The 10,656-nt window shown below is 46.5% G+C and overlaps 1 protein-coding gene across 1 annotated transcript; it reads left to right on the top strand.

The window, feature by feature from the left end:
• The first annotated feature begins 699 nt into the window (after positions 1–699).
• On the top strand, positions 700–1,293 carry LOC126504832 (fatty acid-binding protein 5-like). Its single transcript, XM_050147383.1, has one exon. The coding sequence runs from the start codon at positions 789–791 to the stop codon at positions 1,194–1,196; it is 408 nt and encodes a 135-aa protein (XP_050003340.1). The 5' UTR covers positions 700–788; the 3' UTR covers positions 1,197–1,293.
• Positions 1,294–10,656: the final 9,363 nt, after the last annotated feature.

Genomic DNA, 10,656 nt, shown 5'->3' with positions numbered 1-10,656 from the left:
CAGGAAGTTGAATGGGTAGAAAGGTTCATAGGGGAAGGGAAGAGTTGGGGAAGGGGAAAGATTATGATGATCAAAATATGACATTTCTTGTATGAAATTCTCAAAGAATAAATAAAAAGCATTTAAAAATACCCAAATGTACAATTTATAAAGCAAAATTAACCCTACGTAGAGTCCTTCTCAATTAAGCCCTGGTGTTTTCCACAGACCAAGATGAACCCTTTTGGTGTCCAGGGAGGTTTTTGGTGACCGTCATTTCTCTGGCCTACTGATCATTCCAACCACGATTTGCTTCAGCACATAAAATCCGGCCGTTTCCCTTGGGCGGACTTAGGCTTAGAGACAAACAGTACAATAAATTAGGGAGACAGTTTTATAAGTTTGTGATTTGCTTAATCTTGGAAAATCTTATGAGACAAAGCCCATAATTGTGACTTAAAGGAAGTGTAAGATTTATGTGAAAGGAAGCAAGGGAAGGATTTTTGTCTGAGAGAGGAGGAGCCTAAACAAAGCTGAAGTGAAGGAAGCCCATCTGAGTCGTAGCGGGTGTGGGCGAGACCAGAGCTGGGCTACGTAGTCCTAGTGGGCGGGGCGGGGGCGGGGCCAGAGGTGGGCTACGTAGGCCTAGTGGGTGTGGCCAAAGGTGGTTCTGGGTAGAGACCTCAGCTAGATGGACAGAAAGAGATGTAAACCGTCTTCAAGAACCGCCGTTGGGCTGGAGCCCGGAGCCGCACAGCGCCCCGCCACCGCGTTCTCCCTGCTGCTGCTTTCGTGCTTCCCCGCCCGCCATGGCCAGCATTAAGGACCTCGAGGGGAGGTGGCGCCTGACGGAAAGCCACGGCTTTGAGGAATACATGAAGGAGCTAGGAGTAGGCCTGGCTCTTAGGAAGATGGGTGCCATGGCCAAACCAGACTGTGTCATCACGTGTAACGGCAACAATATCACTGTTAAAACCGAGAGCACTTTTAAGACGACACAGTTTTCTTGTACGCTGGGAGAGAAGTTTGATGAAACTACAGCCGATGGCAGAAAAACTCAGACGATCTGCACCTTCACCGACGATGCCCTGGTCCAGCAACAGAACTGGGACGGGAAGGAAAGCACAATAACCAGGAGAGTGAAGGGTGGAAAGCTGGTGGTGGACTGCGTGATGAATAACGTCACCTGTACTCGGGTCTATGAAAAGGTGAAGTGAGGATTGCCTCTCCGCCCCGGACAGGAGTGAATGTCAAAGTGTTGTCAAAGTGGGATCTTCCTTTTGGTTAGTAAATAAAAATGTTTGTGCTACTTCGAAAAAAAAAAAAAAAAGAAAAAAAGAACCATCGGTGGGAAGCTTAAGGATGGTCCTGTGGAGCTACAGGTTAACCTTCCACCTGATACACACTCAAGCCTTCCTAAGCCCTTAACGGGAGCTCGGAGCTCATTCAAAGAATGCTTCAGAAGATATCCAGCCGCGTGGATAAGAAGAGGCCTTGTAATTACAGGTGGAGGAGGCTAAGAAATAAAGCTTCCTGGGTCTCAGAAAGTCTCTAGCGTCAACACAAAACTAAGATTTATGAGAACACCAGAAGGGAGACTTGTAACGGCACACAAGTACCTAGCCCACTATCAGGGTCTATTAAACATAATTATAGTTTGATAGGAATAGAAATAGAATCCTTCTTTGTGTACATGTGTGTTAACTAGGTTAGAATGACCTATTTTTTCTCCTAATAGCCCTAAAAGGTAAATATGGATATCTTTTTTTTTTCATAGTTCAAATAACAAAATTGAAATCAGCTAAGAAACACACAGTTTGTAAGTAGGAAAGCCTAGATTTGGACCTGGATCTGTCTGGCTACATGCTTTCAATCTAAGTTGCTCTGTTTACCAATAAAGCCTCAGGAGTCAAATATTGGGGTGAATATTCTCTGCTAGATCAGAGATGCCGAGAAGCCACCAGCTGACCTTCCTTTGCAGCCAGAGATGCCGCAGGAGAGTGTTTCTCCACATTGTCCCAAACCAAAAAGAGCCCACAAATCTCTAAGTGTTTCAGAATATTTGTTTACACTGTAAAGATGCATCTCTGCCTAAGGAGCCTCCTGATAGGTTTAATAAAGAGCTAAATGACCAATAACTATGCAGGATAGACAGGCAGAACTTCCGGGGGAAGAGAAGAACGGAGGGGGAAGAAGAATTTAGGTCCAGAGGACACGACAGGGGGACACTACAGAGGTCAGACATATGGTACAGAGCAGAAGTAACCAAGCCATGTGGTAGAATGTAGGTTAATAAAGGCAGGTTAATTCAAGTTATCAGAGCTAGTGGGACAAGCCAAAGCTAATGGCCAAGCCTCCATAATTACTAAGAGAAAACACATGGTTTTCCAGTCTTCCTTTCCTGTCTCTCTGTGGGTGTGGAAAGTCATCCGGGAGCACTTGTACCTATTAAACCTGGGTCTTTTTCTTTTTCTTTCTTTTTTTTTTTTTTTTTTTTTTTTTTTTTTTTTTTTTTTTTTTTTTTTGGTTTTTTGAGACAGGGTTTCTCTGTAGCTTTGGTGCCTGTCCTGGAACTAGCTCTTGTAGACCAGGCTGGCTTCGAACTCACAGAGATCCGCCTGCCTCTGCCTCCCGAGTGCTGGGATTAAAGGCGTGCGCCACCACTGCCCGGCTCTGGCTCTTTTTCTAATTCGGTTTGATTTGGTCTATTTTGTACTATTGTTGATGTGGGAGTGTTATATATCAATCTGTTGATTTCATTGGTTAAGCAATAAAGGAACTCCTTGGCCCAGATAGGTTAAAAGATAGATGGGAGGAGGAAACAGAATAGAATTCTGGGAGGAAGAGGAAGTGAGGTCAGACTCTGCGCTGCTTCCACAGGGACCGGACAGCCGCCATGCTCTGCTCTCCCAGGCAGCTGCAACCCACGATGGACTTAGGCTAGAATCTTCCCGGTAAGCGCACCTTGGGGTGCTCACACACATCATTAGAAATGGGCTAGTCCAGGTGCGAGAATTAGCCTGTAAGGGCTAGAGTTCATGGGCCAAGCAGTTCTTAAATGAATACAGTTTTTGTGTTGTTATTTCGGGCGTGAGCTAGCCAAGCGGCCGGGATGTTGGGGACGCAGCCCCACCGCTCCATATTTCAACATATTGTGTCGGAGGAGAAGCTTATTGTGATGCAGAAACTTTTCAATGAGAGGTCTCCATGTCATTATTTGCAGTATGGTGATCCTGAAGAGAAAGCTTCCAACCTCTAAGTCCCTCCCTTCTCTACCTTCCCAGGTCCTTCTTAATCTCTACCGCTAATTCTTGTCAACTAGTCGTTAACTCCACCCCTTGATCCAAGGTTAATTTTGTTAACATAGTCCTGGAGTTTCACTGTGCCTTCAAATATCCCCACAACACAAATGTCCACTTCCTACTGCGGCTTTAAACTGAGAACTGGAAGATCTGTCAGGAGCAAAACGAAGAAATAACTATCTGATTGCTAACAGAGTCTTGCTGTACACAGGGGAAGAAGAACATCAGCGAGGGGGAGACGGCAGAGCACAGGAGAAAGGGGGGCCGGCTCTGAGGGGAATGGGGAATGAATCCGGCCCTGCGCAAAAGAAGATTGCCGCCTTTGATAGGCACAGTCAAGCGATTTACATTAATCGCGCCTGGTGTCCCAGCTCTAGGATCTGAGCTGTATTTCCTCAGAGATTTTTATCATGAGTTTCTGAGATCTTGTTGGAGAAAAAATATATATATCCTCTCTACCCAATGCCTGATTGAAAGTGAGACCCCAGCCCTCTAACACCCCTATATCCAAGGAGTCTGGGATGAATGATTGGAGGGATCACCCCAGGCCCTGGGCTGGGAGTTGAGTTGGTTCGGACTGCAACTCCCAGTCTGCCAAGCGCTGACCCATTCCCCGGGGAGGATCAGAACCAGTCCCACAGGCTATTTAGGCTCGCGCGAGGAAAAGGAACACGTGGTTTCAGGATCCTCTCCCCCACCAAGCTGTCTCGGTCCACCCACAGGCATTTTAATTCGGTCTAATCTGGTTTGATTGGAGTTCTTTGCGTCGGCGGAGCAGCTTTTCTTAGGATTGAACCAAACACCCAATAGGAACTGGAAAGTAAACTGTGACCAATGAGAAGGAGACTGGTGTCTTCTAAATTGAAGTGATGATCGTAAGTATCGCTGTTAACTTGTGAACGACGTCAGCAAGACCCATTCTCCCCATTTGTCAAATCAATCTTACGGTGTCAATCTTACTGAGAAGATAAAGTTTCTGCATGTGCAGAACCAGGCCAGAATGTCATAAAGGAAGTACTGGAGAGAGGGCCCATTGGCTAAAAGCGTCTGTGACGCTTGCAGGTGACCTGGGTTCAATTCCCAGCATCCACAGGGCGGTTCACAGTCAGGGATCTGACTCCCTCTTCTGACCTCCTTAGGCACCTGGTATAGATGTAGCATGCATAAATACATGCAGGGATACACACAAATTTTAAAAGTCTTTAAAAGGTTGTGTTTTTTAAAGGAACTGTTTCCCTGAGGCCACTGAACAGCCAGGCCAAACTAAACAAAACCTCTTTCGATGACGCCACTTCAAAAAGCCACCAGCGTGGAGTCCATGTTTCTTACCAATTCAAGGTGCCTCCCTCAGGAAAGAGCCTCTTCTGAGTGGCAAACATCAGCTCCACTCACATTTCACCTGTCCCAGCAAGCCACGCGCCCGTGTTTGGTGTTACTGGCGAGTGGGGCAAATTGTTTGTCACAGAAACTTTGGTAATAATATTGCTCATGGTGTGTTTCCCAACACCCGCCTGGTGACTCACAATCATCCAGTTCCATCCCTTCTTCGGACGAACCTCTGAAGACACCAGGCACACATGTAGTAGACACACATATATACAGGCAAAACACTTGAACACATGAGCCAAAATAAATCTGTAAGAAAAGATTCGAAGAGCATTTCTGTACATAGAAGCATATTTCTACTAGGAAGTTCTTATGAGATATTTTTAGGAAAAGAGTCCAATTCTTTCCTTTTGTCTTTTTAGGGTAGTTTCACTGTTAATGGATGTGACGGTTTGGGCACCAGATGTATTAGAGGGGGGGTGCAGTAAAGAAACTGTCTGTGTGGCCGCTCCATGGCGTGGTTAAAAGATTTTTTTTGTTGTTAGTTTGTTTTGTTTTGTTTTAAATATTTATTTATTATGTATACAATATTCTGTCTGTGTGTATGCCTGCAGGCCAGAAGAGGGCACCAGACGCCATTACGCCATGTGGTTGCTGAGAATTGAACTCAGGATCTTTGGAAGAGCAGGCAATGTTCTTAACCTCTAAGCCATCTCTCCAGCCCCATGTTTTGTTTTTTAGTGTAGATATGAGAGAGAGAGAGGGAGAGAGAGAGAGAGAGAGAGAGAGAGAGAGAGAGAGAGAGAGAGAGAGAGAGAAACAGCCAGAGGCATCTGGAAGAGTCCAGAGTAGAGTGAGAAAGTAGACTGAACATGGACAGCAGACTAGGCCAGGACTGGGGAGAGGGGAGGGAGAGCAGGAACCAGAGAACTGAGAAAACCTAGGCAGAGCAGAATGGGAATAGTTGAGTTGCCAGCGAAAGAGTAGCTGGGGGGAGGGAAGTGAGCTGGAGGGAGTTTAGAGTAGGGGAGGAGGTAAGGATTGAGATGCTAGGTGACAGGTACTTGTAACACTGAGGGTCGGATCAGCACGGGCTCTGGTATGCTAATAGGCACCACTGCCCCTTCTGACTCCTTTTGGCAGATGAAAACCGGTTTCACTAGTTTCTGAGGAATGCTGGCTTCTGGGAGGATTCCTGGATTCCTGGCTACCAGGAATCTCCTATAGTCCAGGTGGGGCTCACGTCTAGATTCATGACTTTGAGGAATCAGCTTCCTTTGGACCCAACATTAAATACTAAACATTCAGAAGAAAATCAGGACCACCAAGGCTTCTAAAAAGAATGATTTAATTGGGTTTTGTTTGTTTTGTTTTGCTTTGTTTTCAGTGATAATTCAGGCAGCAACACAACATGGGATGGGCAAGATAAGAGGGCAGGGATGTCAGCTGGTCAGTGCAGCTGCCAAGTATCTAGGCCTGATCTGTACCGTGGGGCCAGGACAGTAGGATGAAGGGGAGAGTGTGTGACAAACACCTTTTACCCCAGGTCTCTTGAATGCCCAGCCAGGGATTCCATAGGGAGACACTGTCTCAAAAACAAAGAAAGAAAGAAAAGGAAGAGATTGACTAAATTAATTGGATATTCATGGAAGATGAAGGCAAAATAATGGAAAATATTTCCCCCGGAATACCTTTCTAACAAAATAGAAAGGGCTAGCCTTAGGAATGTATCTGATGTCCTTAGTGTGTGGTATCTATTGTTTATGGAAGCAAGGAATCCTGGGAAGACCTGCCTCTAACCATCACTGTTTAGCTAATGTTAAACAGTTAGTGGCAGAAATGCCTTAGTGGCCTCCTCCTTGATTTTTAGCCCTGAAGTTCGCTTTGTCGACCTACCTGGCTTGGAATTCAGAGATCTGGCTACCACCGCTCTCAGCTGCTGGGATTAAAGAAATCCATCACCAGGGCCAGTGTTTGACTCACGTGTTAGAGAGAATCCACACCAAATCCATCTTCACTGGACGGATCTTTGTTAATTGTCGTTTTTCTCACCAGTGTGAAGGAGGAGACATACTGTTCCTTTCGTGTCCTTAAAGCCGCGATAGTTCAACTGTAGGAAAAGTGAAGAAAACCAGAGGATGCCATGTGAGTGTATCACACAGGTAATAAAATACATTCTGAGTCTTGAAGCCTGCCGGTGTCTGGTGAGAACATCACATCAGGCTCAAGAGAGTCAGAGGGCCCTCTCGCTTAAGTCCACATATTTCCTTCCAAGGTGGCTTCCACACGTGTAAAGTTTTGACCTTCAGGGAAGAAACCTCTCTCCCTTTTCCACAAAGGAGAGACCCCTCTCCAGTATGAAGAGAAAAAGCAAGGCCTAAGTGAACAGACAGAACAAGGCTGCATCGTTCCAGCCTAGAGAGAAACCTTTCCCAAATCCATGCTGCTGTTTGTCACGTGGTCTCTACTCACTTAAGCTAGAAGTAAAAGACATTTTCATCCCTTCCTTTACAATCCGCAGCCCAAAGTGCCAGGGCCCCCTTGTTATGGTATTGGTCCCTTTAAGAGACAAGCCACGCCCACTCCCTCCCCCATCTGCTGAGGCAGGCTGATCTTCAGCTTCCGGCCTGAGTTCGCTCTCTTTTCCATCTTCCTTTCAGAGAGGCAGCTTCGCTTCTGCCTCTCTCCCCACTTCTCTGCTTCCCCCCTTCTCTGTCTCTTTGTCCTCTTCTCTCTCTCTCTGTCTCTCTCTCTCTCTGTCTCTGTCTCTCTGTCTGTTCCCCCCTTCACCCTTCCTCCTCCATAACTCCTGAATAAACATTCAACCTCACCCTGCATGTCTTGTCTGTCCATGTTTCTGTCCGCCGGCCATGTGTCTCCCTGCCTGGGACCAGCCATTGCTCAGGGACCAGCAGCCGTCTCTGCCTAGAGCCGGCTGCCTGCCACCACATGGCCCGCCACCACCATTTGGGACCTACAGCATTTCTGCTGCCTACTGCCACAGGGATCTTGCAGCATTTTTTTCCTGTGTTTACGTGTTTGTTACCTGCCGCCACCGTGCCCTCCTGTAGCCGCTTTCTCATGGCGGGCTCCGCCAACCCGCCCGGGAATCGTTTTTTAAGAATAACACCCCTTTCAGGCGATCTTTGTGTCTACCGTTTCTCTCACTCTGGTCCTTTCTATTGCCATCCTGTTTAGTTATCACTCCATATCCAAATCTACTGACATCAAATCCCAGCTCGGAAATGTCCCCTGGAAACCACTGCCTACAAGATCAACCCTAAGACCCTTGCAAACACGGCCCTCGCTTGCTCACTTTAGTTCAATATATCCTTTTGTTTATTTATTTTTGCTTTTTCAGACACGGTTTTTCTGTGTAGCCCTGGCTGTCCTGGAATTCGCTCTGTAGACCAGGCTGGCCTGGAACGCAGAGAGACCCGCCTGCACCTGCCTCAGAGTGCTGGGATTAAAGGCGAGAGCCACCACCCGGCTCACCGTCCGTTTTCAATTCTGCCATTCCTCATCTTCTCCCAGCTAGAACCTTCTGAAAAGACTAGCATATCTTCAGCACAGCTCAAGGCTTTGCCACAGCGAGAGTTCCAGAAATCTATTGATTCATTAATTAAAGACGGCGCATGCTTCCAAACTGTGAGCTGGATGTTAGCGTACAGCAACAACAAAGAAAGATGGGATCCCGCTCTCCGAGGAGGCAAGCCATAAATGAATTCACTGAGTGTCCTGCAACATTCCTTTTGTAAGCTTATTTCAGCTTTGCCCAGCCTTTTCCCCAATTAGCTGGTCCTCGTGTGAGCATCTCTGTCCTAACACACCCACGCTCGCCAGGGACAAGGCTGATTAGGACCAGCGAGTCCTGCTGAGCTGGGGGTTCAAAGAAGTGGAAGCTTCATCCCTGCCTGCCAGAGATGGGTAGTCTGGCTGGAGACTAAAGACCAAACACAAGGAGCAATTAGGCAGCAATATGGAAACATAATCAAATGCTAATTGTCTGGGACAGGCTGCCTGTTTTCAGAGGGGACTAATGAAGCCAGCCATTTAATTAGCACATAATTTGTAATGCATGCTGTGCACAGCACCCCCGAATTTAGCACTGGGGTACAATGACTTTGGGTTCAGAAGACACGGCTTTGTTTCTTATCCCAGTGTCAAAATTTGTGGGGAGAGCCAACCCATTCATCTGCTGGAAAGCAAGCTGGGCTGTCCCGCAGTGACGGTGTGCACAAATGAGAGAATGCTGCCCTAAAATGAGATTTCTGGAGTTCCTTCCACAGAACACAGAGTTTGCTGGAAATGAACAGATGTGTATTTATTTACCTGCAAAGAAAAGAGTTGGAGAACATTCAGGAAAAGCGGGCTGACCGTTCGTGATACCAAAGTCCTCAGTGTCTTAAGAAAAGTTTTGTCAAAGGGAGTCAAAAAGTAACAGCTGGGTCCAGCAAGATGGCTCAGCAGGTAAAGGAATTTCCCACCAAGCTTGGCAACCTGGGTTCAATCAAGGCCTGGGCTGGCTGAAAACATAGAAGACAGAAAGAGAGGGAGGAAAGAAGGAGAATGGGAGGGAAAGAGAAAGAGAGAGAGAGAGAGAGAGAGAGAGAGAGAGAGAGAGAGAGAGAGAGAGAGAGAGTTAAGGATGAACACAGAAGAGAGCCAGAGTTCAGGTACTTGTGTTTATCAGTGGCTCCCAGTCTGTTGGTCACAACCCCACGGTGGCAGGGAGTGTGGGGGTGGAGAATCACATATCAGCTATCCAGATATTTACTGTTTTTTTTTTTTTTTCCGAGACAGGGTTTCTCTGTAGCTTTGGAGCCTGACCTGGAACTAGCTCTTGTAGACCAGGCTGGTCTCAGACTTACAGAGATCTGCCTGCCTCTGCCTCCCGAGTGCTGGGATTAAAGGCGTGTGTGTCACCACGGCCCAGCCAGATATTAACATTTTATATCAGTAGTAAAACATGAGGACCTGAATTAAAGCATCACAGCATTAGGAAGGTTGAAAACCAGTCATCTATGAATATATTGTCCCTCTGAATATTCCTTTCCCATTTTTTTCTCTGCTCCAATCCATCAGAATTCAACGAGCCTTGACTATGGCTTTGACAGTAGCATGAAGGACACTGAGCTCCTCTCTCCACACCACTCCTCAGAGGGCAGGCCAGTTCTTCTGGAAGCACAGGGAAACTGAGGCAATGCAGGAATGCCAGATTTTAGTTCTTGGGGCTATTGGCGGCTAAACCACATCCTTGAAAGCCTTCTTGACATCTAGAGACTTGCTCTAACCACATTTCCAGCTGAATGAATCTTCTTCACCTTGCTCCCTTACCTCCCATCTAGAAAGGTCCCATGTGGACGGTTAAAAAAAGGCTCAACTCCATAGTAAAAGACAACGTAAACCAGCCGTTGCCTTAAGTGGATCGTATTAGTTATTGTGATGTTGCTATGGCCAAACTGACAAAAACAAAAACAAACAAACAAACAAAAACATAAAGAAAGAAGCATTTACCTTAGCTCACAATTTCAAAGACATTTCAGTCCAGGCAGGTTGTGGGACCCAGCCATGACAAGTAATTTACCCTAAGGCAATACCTGGTTCCCAGAAAGACCACAAACTGAGACCACCCGGGCACCACCTAGGAACAGACCATCCAAAGGAAATTGTTAATGTTCCAACCATTGCAGAAGGGATCACCTGCCAGCACACACCTATTGGGGGAGACTGCTTGTTTGTTTCCGGGCAGCCCAGATTCCCGAAATAATCACACAGAAACTATATTATTCAAATCACTGCTTGGCCAATGATTTAAGGGCATTGATAGCTAGCTCTTATGTCTTTGGTTAACCCATTTCTATTATTTTATAGTTTACCATGAGGTTCATGGCTTACCGGAAAAGTTCCAGCTGACAGGTCGCATCTGGCAACTCCACGGCATCTCTCTGACTCTGCCTTCTCTCTCTCTTTCTCTCTTTCTCTCTTTCTCTCTTTCTCTCTTTCTCTCTTTCTCTCTTTCTCTCTCTCTCTCTCTCTCTCTCTCTCT

Source organism: Alexandromys fortis, unplaced genomic scaffold, assembly GCF_014885135.2.
Source record: "Alexandromys fortis isolate MF-2015 unplaced genomic scaffold, M_Fortis_MF-2015_v1.1 scaffold_32, whole genome shotgun sequence".
NCBI classification, from domain to species: domain Eukaryota; kingdom Metazoa; phylum Chordata; class Mammalia; order Rodentia; family Cricetidae; genus Alexandromys; species Alexandromys fortis.
The sequence above is the reverse complement of the archived record's forward strand: the minus strand, read 5'-3'. Positions and strand labels throughout refer to the sequence as shown.